General features: G+C 31.3%; 2 protein-coding genes across 4 annotated transcripts; one reads left to right on the top strand and one right to left on the bottom strand.

The window, feature by feature from the left end:
• The first annotated feature begins 2,636 nt into the window (after positions 1-2,636).
• On the top strand, positions 2,637-5,386 carry LOC111303916 (protein LATERAL ROOT PRIMORDIUM 1-like). Of its 2 annotated transcripts, none has more exons than XM_022900431.2 (2): positions 2,637-4,669; positions 4,834-5,386. In XM_022900431.2, exons 1-2 carry the CDS (start codon positions 3,952-3,954, stop codon positions 5,169-5,171), a joined length of 1,056 nt encoding a protein of 351 aa, XP_022756166.2. In that variant the 5' UTR covers positions 2,637-3,951; the 3' UTR covers positions 5,172-5,386. The 2 variants fall into 2 exon arrangements, with proteins under 2 accessions (XP_022756166.2, XP_022756167.2); XM_022900432.2 differs by having other exon boundaries at positions 2,767-4,669; positions 4,840-5,386.
• A 6,624-nt stretch (positions 5,387-12,010) lies between these two features.
• LOC111303917 (uncharacterized) lies at positions 12,011-18,953 on the bottom strand. 2 transcript variants are annotated; one of them, XM_022900434.2, is made up of 7 exons: positions 18,802-18,953; positions 18,564-18,640; positions 18,145-18,232; positions 16,844-16,908; positions 12,733-12,801; positions 12,594-12,643; positions 12,011-12,489 (listed from the first exon to the last, which is right to left on the bottom strand). In XM_022900434.2, the coding sequence occupies exons 2-7, from the start codon at positions 18,636-18,638 to the stop codon at positions 12,378-12,380; spliced, it is 459 nt and encodes a 152-aa protein (XP_022756169.1). In that variant the 5' UTR covers positions 18,639-18,640; positions 18,802-18,953; the 3' UTR covers positions 12,011-12,377. The 2 variants fall into 2 exon arrangements, with proteins under 2 accessions (XP_022756169.1, XP_022756170.1); XM_022900435.2 differs by having other exon boundaries at positions 18,564-18,686; positions 18,802-18,946.
• Between the last annotated feature and the right edge of the window lie 781 nt (positions 18,954-19,734).

The raw sequence follows: 19,734 nt of genomic DNA on the forward strand, positions 1-19,734 counted from the left end.
ATACATTTAATTTCAATATAATGTACAAAAGTTTGACTTTTGTAGATATTAATCTCGCAAGTTTCTCTTTCACTCCCTCTTGTGTAGCTGCATGAACTCAAATAAGGGATGGATCATAGATGTGTTAACTTGTTTGAAATAGTAAAAATAATAATAATGTGGTGCAAACTATAAAATTATTATTATTCATGGAACTTATTCAATCCTTTGCATTTTGGATTAATTTTTCTCAAGTATGAAGTTTATATATTTTTAAATTCAGAATTAAGTTTGAGTCTTTGTTTCAAATAAAAAAAGAAGATTTTTTTTTTTTGGTGATTGAGGATTTGAGGTTATCAAAAAATTAAAATTTAATTATTACAGAATTTCATTAACAAGTATTTTTAGAAAATTGATTTTTTAAAGATTTTGTTGAAGTATCCTAAAAATACTTATCAACAAAATCAATTACTATAACTAAAAAAATCTACATTATATTATGAGAAGGTATGTTTGGATGAGGGATTTTAAGAAAATATTTTATTTGTATAGAAGCTTTTAAAATTTAAAAATGAAATTATTTTATTTGATAAAATAAAAATTAAAATTGTCAAAATTTTTGAAATTTGAGTGAAGAATTTTGAAGGACACAAATTCTCTTTTCAAATTTCACCTAGAAAGGTGAAATTTATGAATTTTTTTTTATTTTATAGAAGAAGTCAGCATTTGTTATATTTATTTTTTGTATGCAAGTTTTATTTTCTTCAACTCTAATTACAAAACTCATAATAAAATTTATATTTTTAATATTTTCATATTATTAATAATGTCTATTTTTACAAACATAATGGTACCCATATTACATATATATTTTTTAGTATTTTGCTGTTTTTTTTTTTATCTCTAATATCATTTTTTTTTATTATAATTAGTTTTTTATCTCATCAAAATTTTAATATTTAAAATTATTTCCAAAAATAATTATCCAAATAATGCAATTTCAAACTTTAATATTTTGAATTGATACATTATAAAATACTAATATTTTATGATTTTTTTAAATTTCAATACCTAACAAAACAAGAAAACTTTTCAACACCTGATAACCGTGGAAATTACCTTATTTTTCACAGCAATAAATCAAAGTGTTCAAAGGTAGATGTTGAAATTAAATGGTTGACATATGTAATTATCAAATGAAAATTGTCCACTTGTTTTTTCATAATTAAAGCTCTACTATTAATATTTTTCAAATTAAAAAAAAATATATTTATATCAATTTTATACAGTTAAATTTTTATTTTTAAATTATTTTTTTTATAAAAATAAATTTTGAGAAGAAAAAAAACTCTATCATTAAATTAATTGAATTAAATTTTAAGAACTTATAACATATATTAATCAAGAAGTTTTTAAATTTTATAGATCGAGATTAGTGTGATGATACATATCTATTAAGTAACGCTTTGTATCATATTTAAAATCACCTAATGTAATCATCGATGTGATATTATCATTTTTTATTTGGAATCAATTTTTTTGATTAATCATTATTAATTTACAAGAATTAAATGTTATCGATTTTGATATTATTAAAAATTAAAAATTATTTTATTTAAAAATACAAAGATAATCATATATATTATTATAGTTATAGAAGTTAATGACTTTAATGTTGACAAAATAATAATTTATAAAATATAATAATATTTTATTTATTTTATAATAAAGTATGATTAAATTATTAAATTAGTAAATATATTTATTTATTAGCTAAACTAATTTTTTTAATAAAATTATGTAAAAACATTTGAGTTAGAAAATAAAAATAATTTATTAAAGCCATAATAAAAAAATATATTATATATAAAACATTAAAAAAGTAAAAAATTATACAAATTAATTTTTAACTTGTTAAGACCGTTAATTTTAAAATATAAAAATTATACTATAAAATAATTACAATTTTAAGAAGAAATAAGATTTTAATCCACATATTAAATAAATAATATTAATTATTATTAATTTTATATAACCTAAAAATATCTTTTTAAATAAGAATTAAATCAATTTCGATAATATAAAATTAATATAACATTGAATCATCATATACTTATTTAATACAATAATCTAATCATCATATATAAATGATCATTATTTTTTAAATAATCAACACGAATAAAATATTACCTTAGAGTATGTTAAAAAATAAAAAAAATAGATTATGTATATTTATAATCATGCTAAATTAAAAAATTCAATTGACAAATAATTTCTCATAAATTTTTGTGGATAAAGCATGAAAAAATTAAAAACTGCTGGGGTTGGTCTTTTGTTTTTATGCACCTTTTATTCACAAAAGAAAAAAAAAAACTACAAGGTAGAAAAATAATTGAAACAGAACTAGGCGGGTCTTCACTCTTTCATGCCGTTCCATTCTGACAAAACCAATCCAAACGCAGAGCAGATCGGATACATAGATTTATTGAGGAGTGACATGAATGAGGACCTTCTTTTTTTCTTTTGGGATAAATTTTTTTTTGCCAAATGGAACTCGATGTTTGTTAACAAATTTAATTTTGGGTAACTAAGGAGCGTGGACTACATGCAACAATACAAGAGGAGCTAAAGGAATGGGTCCCAAACTCATTTGTTTTGTAGATGAAAGAGGAGTAGACGCGAGTGAAAGGAGAGGGAAGATCACACACGCACATTGTAGCAAAGCAAAACCAAAGGAATTGTGTCATGTGGTATGAATTTAAAAGAGGGCATAAAATTACAAAAACTAGAGAACAAAAAGTCTTTATACCCTTTTTCTTTCTTCCACTCTTTCACAGTGAGTGTGATTGTTGGGGAGAGAAAGCAGAGTGAGCGGTTGAGAACAACCCACCTCAGTTTTCGCTTTCTATGAAGAAGGAAGCCAAATTCAAAGAGTGTGATAAAGGAAAGTCGAGAAGAAGGCGATGATGGAGAGAGAGAGAGAGAGAGAGAGAGAGAGAGAAAGGGGTTGGAAGAGAAAGGTCGGCAACAAATAACAACACAAGTAAGATAGAGATATAGAAAGAGAAAATAGAAGAAAAGAGGAAAAGGGTCGTTATAGGCTTATTCGATGGATACTAATTATATTGTTTTGTTTGTTTTTCTTTCTTATTACAACACTGCAGTAGCAGCACAAGTCCAGTAGCACCAGCTTGGCTCTAAAATTTCCTTTGTTTTTCCACTCTTTATTTTTTAATGATCTACCGACTTAACTGGAAGGTGCCTCAGTCATCTCTCCCTCTCAATACCCACAGACTCTTTTTTTCCCTAATAAAAGCCAAAGTGCCAGTATCAGCAGCAGCTACTAGTAAGCTAATAGAAGAACACACTGTTTTCAGTAGCAGCAGATTGCAGAAGGCAAAGGAGAACAACAACAAAAGAAAAACTACTGCCTGCTGCACCAATTAGAAAGCCACCCAACAAACAAGATCTTTCTTTCTTTCTCTTTCTAAAACCTTCCCTTTCTTTTTATCTTCATCTGCTACAATTTCAGAGAATTTGACCCCACCGTCCCCTTCTCTCTAACTCATATGACACCCACATAGAAATCTTCTTAGATTGCTCCTTTCCCCACTTCTACATCTTTTTTCCTTGTATCTTTTTCATTAAAAAAAATTGGCTTTTACACTTATAATTTATTTATGTTTTATGTTTGTAAAGATTGGGATTTTTAACAATCAAAGGAGACATCTTTGTTAATATATTTTTGTTGTTATCATTGTCATTGTGGCTACCACAAGAAGGCAGCTGCCGTCAGACTCAGGAGCCTTCGCAGAGTGGGCGACGTCATCGTCCACAGCAATCCGAGCTGGCCCCGATGACCTTTCTCTTGGCTTCAATGCTAACGCCGCCGCGGCTGTTGCTGCTCCTGGGTCCACTAGCCCTCAATGGCCACCCTCAGCTCGTCCAATCAACTACGGAGTGTCCCACGAAATGGGGATGGTTGGTCTCCGGGATTTCGTCGTTGTTGCTCCTGCTTCATCTTTTAACCATCACAACCACCATCATCACCACCATGCTCAAGATCCCATCATGGCAAATGATCAAATCAACGGTCCAAATGCATCCACGACACTTGGTGTTGGCGTTGGCGTTGGTGTTATCCCACTCCTTACAGCAGCTCCATGTTTTCCTCCACAAAATGTGGAAGATTCTGATCTCTTGAATAATATTGGTCGTAACAAACACAGTGTTATGCAGTTATGGCAGAATCAAAATTCTTCTGATTTTCTTAGAAAACCATCTTCAGTCCCTGAGAACAATAATTCTTCTATGAATTTGATACAAAGCAGTGGTGGCGGTGGGATGGGGCTTGGGAATGGTGGTTCAGGTTCAAGCTCAGGGGCAACGTGTCAAGATTGTGGAAACCAAGCTAAGAAAGATTGTACCCATAGGAGATGTAGAACATGTTGTAAAAGTCGGGGTTTTGATTGCCCTACTCACGTGAAGAGCACGTGGGTACCTGCTACTAGGAGAAGAGAGCGTCAGCTCATGGCGGCTGCAGCTACTACTGCTGGTGCCGGCTCATCAGGGTCCACTTCTGGAGCCAAGAAACCAAGACTTATAACTTCACAGACTACAACCGCTTCTCATACATCAACTTCAAATACTACTCCTCCTAGAAGCTTTGACAATAGCTCAAATCACCAAGGTTTGTTGTTTTGCTTCTCTTTCGGTGGTTGGTTTTTTATGTTCTTTCTTTTTAGCTTTATTTGTTTTTTTGATAGGGTTTAGAAAGATTTGTTTTTTTTTTTTAGGGTTGTTTTTGGAGCCGGGTGAATTTGAGTAGGGTTTTGCTGAATTTTGTATATGCAGATGCAGGTTTTAAAGAGACGTTGCCGGGGCAAGTACGTGCACCAGCGGTATTCAAGTGTGTAAGAGTGACAGCAGTTGAGGATGGGGAGGATGAGTATGCATATCAAGCAGTTGTTAAGATTGACGGACATATATTCAAAGGGCTTCTTTATGACCAAGGAGTTGAAGGAAGAGATGGGTTCCCTAATATATCTGAATTGCATTTAGGTGGTGGTGTTGGTGGAGGGAGTGGAAGAAATGGGGGGTCATCGTCTCCTGTGCTTGATCCTTCTGAAGTTTATGCAGCCACTGGAGGTGACTTGCTTGGTGGTGCAGGTTTTGGTAATCCAATAAACTGAGATCATCTTTTCGAGTTAAAAATAGTGGATTGATGGACTCGTGGGATGCATTGTAGTCTAATTCGTATTTCTGCTGCCTACTAATTATTAATAGGATTTTGTTTCGATCTTGTTGTGGGTTTGTATCCTTATTAACTCATGTCTTTCTTTGATTTCAACTGTCTTTGTCCTTTTTATATTTTTGTTATGTCTAATTGCCTTTGAAATTGCACTCAGATCATCTTGTCAACGAATCTACATTTTCTTACATTATTAGGATATATGTTGTACCGAATTACATATCATAGAAAATAAAGGTAAGAACAAGAGATCCTGCACTAGTAGACAATATTAATTCTTCAAAATCTGTGATGATAAAATCTGTTCGCTTTCTTGAAGTTGTTGCGTTCTTTTTTCCTTCTTCATTTTGTTCATTAAAGATGTGTTTGGCAAAGGTGAAATCTACAGTGTAAAGCGTTTTTCATCATCAAAAGACTTTGTGTTATGAACCTTACTTTGTGTGTTTACACTATTTTTTCGTGCAAAGTGATAAATTTCTTATGAAAAATTCTCTATGAATAAATCATTTGTTTCTGTTTTCTTCTCTCTTCCTCTCTCTCTTGTATCATTCTGATCATGGCATTCATGATGAGATCTAAAATAATATTCCTGCAGCTCTCATTTCCGCTGCTTTAGTTTTTGGTTTGTAATGAACCAGAAGTAAATGTGGAATTTATGATTATTGTGCTGCTTTAGACTTTAGTTTGAGAAGTAGTTGTTGTGTCGCCATCATTCATTGCCAAAGAAGAAAGAGCATTGCATGGATGTCGCTGTCGGCCCACTTTATTGCTGTGGCATTTCTGCAATGTGGACAAGCCTGCAATTGCATGCATCCATTTATGCTTGATGTACTTGCCTCTTCTATTATAATAGTATGAGAAATGTTCCCTACCTAAGTTTCGACCCCAGACTGTATCCAATCCTTGTATGTTATATTTTAATCATGCCTATTTTTTACATGGTAGAATATTGATGCTCAATTCTGCACCCATTGCCCCAGCTGTCCCTGGAGACATAGATTCTACTTGCATGCACTATAGGCTTTATTAAGTGAAATTGCTAATATAGCTATTCCTGCATTTTGATTAATTGAATACATGTTTACTTTTCTTGTGAACGAAAAGTATGCAATGTATTAGATATTTGTGCAATATTCTATCAGTATGTGGGTTTTCTTCTGGCTCTTACGTATGCACTTGAGAAAACCAGGATAATGGATGTTGGAAATGTCTGTTTGGCTTCTAATGATACTTTATCCCCCAAGATGCTGCAAATTTATGTATCTTTTGCCTATAATCTTATTTATAAATGTTGACTAATGTGGATTAAAATAAGATGAGGCATGTATTTAAAATTGTTGTTTAGGTCTTGCTTTCCCCCCATTGGCAAGTTTCCTCCTTTATATGTCTGCCTATATTATAGTAATAGGTGGATTTCATCATGTGGATTGCATTATCATTCTTTCTTTCTATATTTACCTGTATTTTATGCCAATAATCTAAAATGCTGCGTACCACTTCTTAAACCATGTGTGTTGAGAAGAGACAGTTTCGTTGTTGTTTGAAGCACTTCTCAGCTATATCAGACACTAAATATCTATGAACATGACAATATCCACCTCTCTGCTCTTTTGTTTTGCATTTTACTTCTTTTGGAATCTAGGGTATATTACTATATTTTATATCCTTGTCAAGAACTGGCATGTGCTTGATCCTTGCTACTGTCTGTACATATGACTCTCAAGCTGAATTATCCAGAAAGATGGAATTATTGTTTGCAAGATTTTCTTATCGGTTAGAGGTTGAAGATTTATATTGAATTAGTTGGTTGTTGTAGATGATGAAGATGTTAAGAGTGTGAAAGATTTTGCAAGTTTGATGATTTATTGATTGGTTTTGAATTATGCATATGTTTCTGGAATTTTGCTATTAAATATCCTCCTCGCTAGGACATACTTTGTATTACACTTGTTTACACTAATTAATTGCATCTCTAAAATTTCCATGACTAATAAACTGTTATGTTGTTAGAAAGTGATAATCTAGCTAGTGTAGCCTATCTGAACTATTTCTGACAAGTAAGTTCTTTATTGCTGATGAAGCATTAGGAAGGAATTTACCTTTTATATTCCTTTCAGATTTCACATTTTTGTAGGAATCTTCGTTTTCTTTTCAAGCTACTGCACTTAGTAAATTATCAAGATTGGCTATTGATCAATTTCTGGTAAGTATATTTGTCATTCAATGCTGAAAGCATTAGGAAAGGCATTCATTTTATCTTAAAATTTTTTATACGATTAATGTTATCTTCTTTTTCTCTACATGTTACTGCATATGGAAAGAAAATGGCTTAAAAAAACTTTTAAGCTTTACCTTTTACAAGTTACTTAAAGAGTGTATCATTTAATCACCATCTTTTGAGAGTTTAGATGACAAAAGCTGGAAATTTACAGCTCTTAGCTTTAAAAACATAAGTAAAAACTGTAGGAGGTTCTTAGCTTCCTTTTCCATCTCGGAATGCATCAAATTGAAGCATGTATCTCTGAGGGAGTGCTTGTTTGTGTATTCTCCCTTATATAAATGATCTTCATTTGGCATCAAGTTTTCTTTTCCTTATTTGTCTCTACGTCACTGTTTGTCTCTTGTTTTTGTTGGCATGCAGCTAGTTAGCTATAACATTATTATAATTGGGTGCAATTCTTCTTGACCTTTTTGTGTAATCTGAATGAATTGTGCGTGAACACAGCAGCAGACAGCACATGATGCTAGGAATATCTGCTGCATTTCAACCTGGTACTTTGAATTGTTTGGTGATTTGAAATTAATTAATTGCTCATTTCACATGCAACCGGTTTTTTTATTGTCCACTCAAAAATAGTGACAAGTTTATAAGTTTTATAGTCGGTAATGTTTTTGGTGAATATAATAAACCAACATGTGGTGTGCGTTTAATCTCCTTTCTCTCTACTTGCATCTCAACAGTATGAGCCTCCCATTGCCTTGATATTAAAGAGTCGCTCATTTGTTTCTTCATGATAATTAGATGATTTCTGTTTCCTGCCTTGATATCTCTCAGTTTCTGCTTTGGTCTCCAATTTAAATGCAAAATATTACTCTAGCAGGTGATTACTGTACTTTTAAATTAGGGTCCTTACAACTTTTCGTGGGTATATTTTCTTGGGAAAATCTACTTTCATTAAGGCATGATCTTGTTTTAACAATCAAATATTGGTGGACAACTTTATAATTTCAAAGAAATTCTACTGAAACCGCTTGATGGATTGTATGTTGAGAGCCTGGACAAATGGTTAGACTTTTAAGTTAAATATGTCTACTTGGCACATGGACCACTTCTGGTTGCCAAGCATCTAAGTACTGATGAGTACTTATTATTGATATCATGCGGCTATGATCTTATCTAAAGTCCTATGAAAGTGTTCCCAGTTACTACATGATAAATTTGCATGGTTGTTTCGGCCAGTGCAGTTGCTTCATTCATTTATTGATTGAGCACCATTTATGCATAGAGGCTGAAAACTCTAGTAGTCTTATGGTCTAGTGTTTGTAGCTGTAGTTCTTGTAAAGCATTCTAGAAGATCGGTATTAGATCTTGTTAGTTACTTGAATGAATGTTGAATCACATCTTTGAATCTTACGCTTTGTAGAGCCAGATTTTTGTTCTTCAGAAAAAGAAAGATAGCGAGATTATGGTAATTACTTATTGAATTCCCCCAATAATGAAAGATGGATTGAAAACTGTACCGAGCCTGTCTATCAATTCAAATAGGTAGGTAGATGAAAATGTTTTCTGTAGATATTATTATTGGTTTGAATTCTGCTACTGACCTGTTATAACCCTTGAAGGATTGAGGAAAAAGTTTTCTTCTATTGCTAGCTGTGTTCTCAAGTAATAATAGTTATAAGAGCTTGTCTTTGAAGTCCATTAAGTCATGGAAGTACATAATGAAGTGCCTATGCCTATCGTAAGCAGGATGTTCATAAATTATAAGCAATCATGGTGCCTTGCAAGTTGGAACATGTTTAAGAACATGATGTGAAATCAGGCTTGAATTAACATATGTTTAAGATGTGTAAAACATATTTTACTCTTGCTAAGTATTGTATGTTCTCTTCGTAACCGTTGCCCATGATAGGATGCACCAAATACATACTATTATTACTACTACTACTACACAGGAAATAAAAGTGTCATATAGGGTGTCTGCTTGCTTAAGTAATACTGCTTCTTCATGTCCCAAGAAAAAGAAGGTACTACGATTCCATCTAACAACTTGGCAATGGTTGTGACTTGTGATGAATCTCGTTTTTTGTATTTTGTGCCTATGCTTTTTTATCAAGCACTCCTTTAATCTGTTCAGCGTGGAAGGGAGCTTTCATTTTACAAAAGGGTTTTCCATGCCAATGAACAAAAATTAAAGTTTCATATTTCCAAAGTGACAGTTTCCACAAATAGCTGTGAGCATCATTTTACTTTTGGGTCCATTTCGGGATGGGAGATGGGAAGAAAATCTTTGTACAATTGTTTCAGATGCAAGTTAATTATAAAAAACTTGTATAATGATTTTTGTTTCCAAATGAGAATCTGTACAAATTTGTAATGGTTGTGGTTGTGGGGTTGGCTTTGTTGGCCAAGTTGAATGCATTCTGTCAACTAGTATCTCTCCTTCTTTTTTTAATTTTTTATTTCTTCTGTGTCCCGTCCAAGGTACAGCCACAACCCTCACCAGACACCTAACGCCCTTTCCACGAACACAAAATTCATTGCAGCAGCAGGCCTTTGTTTTAACGTTATGTTATACATTAAAAAGTTATTCTTAGGCATTTTGGCCTGTGCAAGCATATGCATCCGTCAGGCACACCTCAGGCATTTTCGGCTAAAATTTTCATCAGTGATAATACTTCTATAAGTAAATATTATATATATATAAATATAAATATAAAATCGAAGGAAAATATATATTATCGAATCAAATATTCAAGTCGGTTTTAAATTTTTTAATAGGTTGAATAATAGGTTAAGAGAAAAATGATGATTATTTATCCATGCAAGTTTAAAATTTAATGAACTTCAGGTAATGAACTTCAAATTTAATTTAATTAATTTTTACAAATTTAAAATTTATTATTTATAATTCTTTTATCTTCAAATTATGATTAAAAATTTTTTTTTTGTCCTTTATGGGGGCCCAGAGGGAGGAGGACGAAGACTTGGTGTCGGGGCGTGCTTTTATAAGGGAAAACTGATTGATTCCTTGCACGATTGATTCCTTGCATTTTCTTCAATTCGCTTGACGAATTTTGCTTTCCAGCATTTGCTTAATATTATGATTGGAATATCCCGTATTTCCAACGCCGTAAGCTAATCAAAATTATTAGCCACTGTTAACATATTTTACAATGTTGGAAGCTTGCAAATTACACTTGCCATGCAATGCCGTTTCTTTTTGTCTTTTTTAATCTTAAACACGCATTTATACGCATAGAATTGCAGGATTCGATCCTTACGATTGTTGTTGAGTGGAACATTATGATTCATTGTTCCATCATGGAATACAAAATATTTTAGGGATACTAAGACAATAATTAATTTAAATATTTTCCTGAAACATCTCTCTCAAACTAGGTTTTGCGCTTGTAACAAAATTAGGGTTTTATCTAAATTCTCTGACAAACATTTTGTTGCATGCATATATTGCCAGGCAAATTATCACTAAATTATGTTTGGTATATAAAATTAAAATAAAATAAAATAAAATAAGATGATATTATAAATAATATCATTTTATTTTAAGTTTGATATGTGTAATGATTAAGATAAAACAATTTATTTATTAATCAAAATTATCCTTCCTCAAATTTATTTAATTTAAATTATTAATGTAATTTTTAAAGATATAATAAGACATAAATTTAAACTTATAGATTAAAAATAATATTCATTTGAAGATGATTGAATTATCTTAAGCTAAGAGAATATTAATCCTCTTTACAATCTTTATTCCTCTCTTTAGATATAAATTAAATATGATACAAGATAATTATCTTTTTCTATCCATTACCCTATACACCAAACAGGGCCTAAATATATATAATTAGTTATGATAATTTCAAACAAAATATCATAACATGAAATAAAATCGACACCAACAAAGGATATGAAAATAATTTAATTTAAAATTTTAACAAAACCTGCATGAAATTGACAAAAATTAAAAAAAAAAATCGTAATTGATATAACAATTTTTATATTTTACGAGTATTTGACAAAAAAATATACAATATTAATACACAAATGGTCATGTCCATATATAATCCGATAATTGTTAAACACAGAATCTCTAATTTCAATAAATTATATTTCAAGTAGCAGTAGATACCTAACCCCTTTCTTTTCATAAAGACCACCATTATTTTGGTGGGATGGATTTGGACATAAGCAATAAACAAGTTTGATAGCGGTTGGTTGCAATCATGAATACTTTCCACAACATAAAAGGATGACACCTCAAGAACAAATCGGGGTCGCACAATACCACTAGAATAATTCCCTAATCGTGTCAGAAATGAAAAAAACACAACTGTTGCTTGTCGACAAATGATTAGGCAAAAGATAATGAGAAGGTTATCATACTTGAGAGTTGAGATGCAGAAAACAGTATCTTCCAGCACAAACTTTTGACTACTTTTTATCTTATATGATAACTAATCAATCAAAAGCTCCCAACATTGAAATATATATATATATATATATATATATATATATCACAAAGAGAAGTCTGATGCTGCACAATTCTGTTTTTCAATTACTAAACAAGAGTTCAATGCCACCATGTTCTACCCTATATTCCTGAATGAGCATCACTTGGTTTTGCCAAGCATAATGGGATGCTTCTTGTGGGAAAGGGCAATACAATGTTCTTGTTAACACATAGATCTTTCGTATAAAACAACTACTAAGCATAAGTATTTAAGCAAAGTCAGAAGACAGCCATTAAAGGGCCACTTTGCCAGTCACCAAAATTTTGTAATATCAGGGACCGGAGGGAGGGGAAGATAATTATATTATAAATGAACTCATGAGTTTATATGAGAAAAGATGCGTACTTTTCACACTTTAAACCGATGCTTCCAATATGAAAGTCCAATATTAGGAAACAGTGACACCAGTAAACTCCAATTCTGCCTTTGCGGCATTAATTGCATCAATAACATTCATCTTTCCCATGCTCACAGCTTCATCAATTGGGGTCCGTTCATGCCTGCTCATAACCCAGTTCCAGAAATAATCATGTATTTGGAAGGAGAAAAAAAAAACTCGAACAAAGAATTACTAAACTCAATATTGACATCATAAATAACTCACGTATTTAGAAGGCTTACATTTGCTCCTGATAGAACTAATTTCTTAACTACCTGTCACCAGCATTTATAGAATAAATCAAACATTGCACAAGAATAACTAAAGTGGCAGACTACAGCAAACAGGACCAATAATAATTTACCTCAACATGACCGTTGAGACAAGCCCAATGAAGAGGGGTATTGTTCTCCACATTACAAGCATTAGCATCCTGATCATATAGAAGCTTCAAAATGTAAACAAGATGCTCCAAAAAAGATAAATAATAAATGCTAAAGATACAATAAAGGCAGCTTTTAAAGTAGGATAATTCGTTGTGACCTTTAACAAGAAATATGGAAGCAATAATACTCAATAAGCTAGGCTCAAATAAATACATGGAAAAAACTGTTTCCATCCAAGCCAAGAAGAAATTTTAGTAGAGACTGACCTCCCAGATCCTCCTCCGTAGAAAGGTAATAAGTTTATTGCCACACAAAAATTTGAAAGCATGACAGCAGACTGACTACTACCTACACTATTTGGTATTATGTTTATCATTAGGTAGAGTTTATAATTTTTGAAAGATCACCATAGTAATGTAATCACCAAGGTGATCTTATTATTAAAGTGATCTTATCATTCATAATTTGAAATTATTTTGTTTGGTTAACAATAATTAAGTTTTAAAAATTAAAGATCATTGTGTTTAGTATTACTAAAAATAAAACATTATTTTGTTTAAAAGCACAAAAATAACCATGCATATTGTAATGTTACACAAATTAATAATTTTAATATTGCTTAAAGATAATCATTTGTAAAATATTAGCAATATTTTATTTATTTTATATAAAATAGAATTAAATTATTAAATTAAAAAAATGTATTTTTTGATAGATAAATTAATTTTACAATATAAATTATGTAAAAATATATATATTTGAATTAAAAAATAAATCGAATTTGTAAAATTTATAATAAAGAAAAAAATTTTAAATTATTTATAAAATATTAAAAAATAAAAAACATACAAATTATTTTTTAATTTGTTACAATGAATGTTAGTTTGAAGATATTAAAAAATATAATTATAAAATAATTACAAGTTTAAGAGAAAGCAAATTTTTAATTTACATATTAAATGAGTAATACTGACTATTATTAATTTTACATATCACTTTACCTCGGTAAAAAAATATTTTCCACCCTTTTGTATAGGAATTAAATCACCCTCTAAGACAGTGATATAATTACTATCAATGATCCAAGATCACTACCATTTAGGATAACCGAGTGCTTACCAAAAATAGTGATCTAATTACCATGTATAGATCACCATGATTTTTGAGTAATCACCCTACTCCAAACACTACCTTAAAGAAGAAAAACCCTTTAATTCTACGTTACATGAACATTGAACATCTATAGAGAGGGTTCCATCAAGAATCTACTTGATATCAAAATTGGATGGATAATAATTGACAATCAATTGTAAAATTCTACTTGTAGCAAATAAGGTTCCAAATAACAGTATTTGCTTTTAATCACAATTTCACCAAGAACATTAAACTGCTATATAAATTAATCCTTGAATATTCATCTTCTACCCACAACACCTCACTCATATGCCAACTACTTGAATTGGAGAACACTCTTCAATCCAATTTAACCAAATGGCATTTAACTTCTTTGATCTTCTTTTCATATCAAAATTTTAAAGAGACATAAAAGTTATTGGTTAGATAGCTTGTTGGCTACAATGCTCTTAGAAAGAATAAACGATCCTCCTTTGAAAAAATGCTTTCAAAACCTCAACATCATCAACTACAGAAGTCACAGTTTCTTAAATTAACCCACACCTATCTTGCTCCAAAGCCCACATTCTCCAATAAAGTGTAATAGACACTTCAATGCAAATGGTCATGGGCCTTGTTATTCTATCCAGTTTCCAAAGTTCTAAATCCAAGAGTACAATTTCTAGTCCACTTCATTAAACTACTATCAGAATCCAAAATCAGCTCAGCCCCTAAATATGCATTGTGAGAATTTAAAATTACCAAACAAACCACACCTTTAATTCTCCCCATAAAACTTTCGCTATTAACTTATAAATTCTTCTCACTAAAACCTACTTTAGTTTTTATTCACAACAAAATTTGTTTTCTATGACCATGAGTCCTGAAAGTCTCTTAAACTGAGCTATGAGTTTTTTCTTTTGGCCAGAAACTGAGCTTGGATAAGGTATGAGAATATTTTCTTGAACTTTTTAATACTGCAATTCAAGTTGCAAAACTTTGAAATTCACTATTGGATAATTGCTTTTCAAAGTAAGATTCTGTTGGTGAAAACATTAATCAAACCCAAAACATAAAATTGCACCAACCAACAAAACTACATGACACATGAAACTAATTCAACCCATAAAGCAAATAAAACCCATATAATGTATAATTAATTTATACACTCACGGAAAATCCTTTCTGCTGTTGCTAATCAAGAGAGTTTTGAAACTTTTCATAATACTTAATTATACCCAACACTATGCTTGCAGGTACAATTATCTTTTGCCAAATTTAAATATAAAACACCTTATTGGCGGAATTTTTCTAGACAAAAAAAAGAAGGTAAAAAAAGATTTTACTTTGACCAAGCTAAAATCATGTCAATAATATGGATACAAGAGGTCTAGAAGCAGAGGAAGATAACAATAGGATTTCGAAACAATTGCTAGATAAACACTAATCCATTCATAGTCATCATATATGTATGTCCGTGTCTCTGTTACGAAAGGGACTGAACGTAATGCAGCCAATCTCAATTAAAGTAATTCAAGAGAAAGACCAAAAACAAAAAGGAGCAGCCACCATTGTCGTGTTTTTATAGACAACAGGGCAAGAGAGGGCGATGGAAGGATACATCCAAGAAGAAATCAATCATGAGAGCAAGATTAAAAAGGATTTAGAGATTTCCAACAGAAAAGGAAAAGCAAGCATAATTTTTAATCAAGTGTGAAGAGGAAGACAGGAAAAGCTAAGACCAGAAGTTATGGAGAGAGAGAGAGAGAGGCGTCTGAAGAACTGGATGGAGAAAAACCAAAAAGGGGTTTTGCAATTGGACTTCTTGAAGTTGAAAAGAAAACTTGCAATTTAGGCATATCAAATCCCTTCAAGAAATGACCCAAGTATTTCAAACAATTCCCCTTTAAATTGCTAGCAAAGGAATTTATTAACAAAATCTTCTATCCTTCTTGGAAAGAAGATCATCCTACAAGTAAGTCATCAATTGCAGCTATTTTTAACCTCCTACACCAAAAACCCTAGGTAGGTAGGTAGGTACGTATGAAAGTTGAAACTGTCCTAAAAAGGTTATCTAGTAACTTGCTCGCCTAATGTCTTGTAGATGGAGGGAATAATTGCTTCATTATCCACCCCCTCCATCCATGAAGCTTGCACTGTGGGAACTCCTGGGCAAGATGCCTATTGGTATGGATAGTATATCTTTTGCCTTTTTTTCCAAAAAAATCAATGTAATGTTTCTCCCTTTTTTTTTTTCGCTAACGTAATGTTTCTCCTTCACTCTCTAATAATTTCAAGTATTTTTATTTTTCCTTCTTAAACTTTAAAAGTAGAGCCTGTGAAAGCCAATGTAAAGATGAACCCATAACCTCTAGATCAACAGGATCTAGGGTTCCTTGGCTTTATGCATTATTTCCGCATCATCTCACATTCTGTTGTAAGCTCTCCTGTTCCCTACTACCTCATCTTTGGACCCTCAACCCAAAAGGAAAATAAAAATTCAGCTCTTCTGGCGCATGTGCAGCCCTAGATCTTAGAAAGAGATCAAAATTGATTAGGATGATGGGGTTAAAATGACCTAAAAATTACATATTTTATTTTCCATTTACTGTATGCTCCAAACTCAACCACCCATCCCACGCTCCCCCCCCCCCCCAAAAAAAAAAGAAAAAAGAAAAAAAGAGGAAGTTAAAATGACTCTTATACTAATTTATTCCAAATTTATTTACAACATGGATGGTGCTTCTGCTTCAACATCATGATAGTCTATTAAATATCTGAAATTAATCGAATAATAGACCCTTTGTTTTCTCTTATTTTCAATATAATTAAATGTCCGAAACATGGCACAAGCCTATTCTTTTATTCAAGTATTCAGTCACATGCTAAAGTCTTTCAGAAAACTCAGCAACTAGAGCCAACTGATGCATATTAAAATAACCACAAAAATAAATACTCATAAGACAAGTTTCTTACCGCTCCACTACCAATGAGATACTCCACAATATCAAGATGTCCATTAGCTGCAGCCATATGAAGTGCTACAATAAAAAATCACAGTAGCAGTTAGTGAAATATACACAAATAAATTTTCTTTTTAAATAATAGCAAACAGAGAACAATAGCAGCAACTAAAATGCACACATGAAGACCAAAATGCCAAAGAAATTTCTATAAATTAGCACAATGATCAACCAAGAGAACAAAAAGAAGGAAATACCAAATTCTTACATTTTGGTTGAAAAACATATTATTTTCCTAAAAATTGACAAAATGATGGGATTTAAAAGTCCATCAACTAAAGTCCTATAATATATGAAGTATAGACTTGTGCTTTAGAGTTTAGTGAGTAGGCTTGTAATAAATATAGTGTCTCTTCAAAAAAAAAAAAATCAAAAACTGATATTAATGTAATCTTAATCTGGCAGTGATATAATGATGAGAATCTTGAGCTGGTTATATGGAGGTGATATTGCCAATGGTTCAAACAATGTCATAATCATGATTGTTGGTCATGGCAATGATAGCAGCTGGTAGACAGGGAAGAACAATAATGCTGAGATTGATACTGTCATATTGATTGACATCTTAAATGACGCAAAGCTTCTTTTCATCCTCTGATGTTCATCTGACCTTTAATCTGAATACATTAAAAATGATAGATGACTCCTTATGAGCAATCAAAATGTGACTTCATAATAGTTACGTAAATAATCCAAAACAAAAGTTGCAACTTGTCAAAATTAAGGCAAACTGGGCTCAATTGTCTAAGCTTGGACTTGATTGAAGATCAAACTACATATAAATACATTCAACGAGGCTTTAATTAAGCTCAACCATGATCCAAGTTCAGCAAGTAGAGTTCAACCACAATCCGAAACCTAGTTAGTTGTGTTTGGCCATCTAAACTCCAGAAACTGTAGCTCAAGCAATTATAAAATCATCTCTGTTGGGCTCATTTTAGATCTCAAAGGCATGATGCAATTTCCTTTTAGCTCATGTCAAACAGTTCCTATCTAAATAATAGACTCTGATCTCGTCAACATGACTCCAACTTGCAAATAATTCAAAACACGAATACACGGCTAGGTTTGAGACACCACCATCACCCAAATAAAAACTAACAGACAAACCACATTTTTACCTATCATGATAAACATACACAAATTGTATTCAAGAAAATTAAGTGCAACATGCAACTAGTAAGATGTGAGGAAGAGACGATCAATAATCAAAGTAAATTCAAAGAGCAATGAAGCCATAAAATAATTAGGAACCTGTTCGGCCTTGAGAATCCTTAGAATCAAGCGAGACACCCGTAGATGCTAGTTTTTTAAGATCATCGATATCGTCATATCGCGCAGCCTATGAAACATAGAACATACAACTTAACTTGATTATGAAGTTCTAACTGCTAAGTGAACAGCAAATATTGAAGAGTTACAATTGAAACACAATGCTAGTAATAATTAGCATAAACAATCTTTTCATTTTCTTTCCTCTCCCTTACCAACCATACCAAAAAACAAATAGAAAAAAAAAAAAAAAAACCATTCCTACCAAGCACACTAGTAAATAAAATTTATCTTTTCCTTTCCTTTCAATATTTTAACACTCCTAACTTACTTACTACTAAGAAGAAAACCTTAAACCCTAAACCCCAAAACAAAAAGAAATAATGGATGAAGTTTATAACCTCAAGCAGTTCCTCAACAGTCTCCTGCATTGTTTCTGTAGGGGTTTGCTCTGCTCCATTTGCCTCCGCATCCATCTCTTTGTTTGGCCCAAAGATTAAAAATAGAAAACGAAAGATTTGATTCTTCAGTTCAAATGCGGTGATAAATTTTACCATATGGCAGCAAAAAATAACCAATTAAAGTATTTGAAAGAAAAAGGAAATGAATAGTTAAGTGATTGAAAGTATCAGAGCATACCTGAAAGAGCTTGGAAAAAGATATAGCCGGACTGGTAATCGATGGTTGTGCGCCGTGCGGCGGGGGCGGCAGCGTCGATATGTTGGAGAGAGATGACTTGTGATTTATGATTTATGATTTAAATTCTTATTTTCAAATTTTGTTGTTCTAAACATATTATTGTAGTTTTATACATTGGCCTTGAAAACTTTAAAAATTATTTCATTTTGGTCCTCACTTTTTGGACTCCAACTTCATCTTATTCTCTTAATTTCATTGGTTTAAGTTTTATCTTTTTTATGTTTATAATTTTATCACAATTTTTTTTAATCATAATCATAATTATAATAAAAAAATAACAAACATAAATTTTAAAGAAAAACATGATAAATTTTATTTATATTACAATAAATTAAAAAAATTTAAGTATTAACAGCTATTATAATAATTTGTTATAGACTGAATATTTATTGGGCTTATAATTGTGATATTTAAAATTTGATTTCATTTTCATGGAAAGTTATAATAAGGTCAAATGAGATTCAATTTATCACTTTTTCATGATAAATGAATAATTTTTGTCTAATTTTGTTGTTATGGATCAATTAATTTTTAATAGAAATAAAAAATTTACCCACCATTTTTTATGGGTGAGATCTTCTAAAGCGTTCTATTTTTATATTTTTTTCAAGGGAGGGTGTAACTCTCATAAGGAGAAAAAGAGAAAAAATCATGCTTCAAAAGTAAGATTTCTATATTTTCATAAAACTTCTTTAACCATTGCATCAAAATATGGAGGATAAATTATATAATTTTATATACGATAAGATAAAAAAATATATAAAAAAATCAAGTATAAATTGAATGTAATCATATTTCGTATCTTAATCATGTTATGATATTATTTGTATCGTGTTTATGTCAAATAATAATGACATACTTAAGACAAGACAT

Source organism: Durio zibethinus, chromosome 13 (assembly GCF_047325235.1).
Source record: "Durio zibethinus cultivar Kanyao isolate XHJ-2024 chromosome 13, ASM4732523v1, whole genome shotgun sequence".
NCBI lineage: Eukaryota > Viridiplantae > Streptophyta > Magnoliopsida > Malvales > Malvaceae > Durio > Durio zibethinus.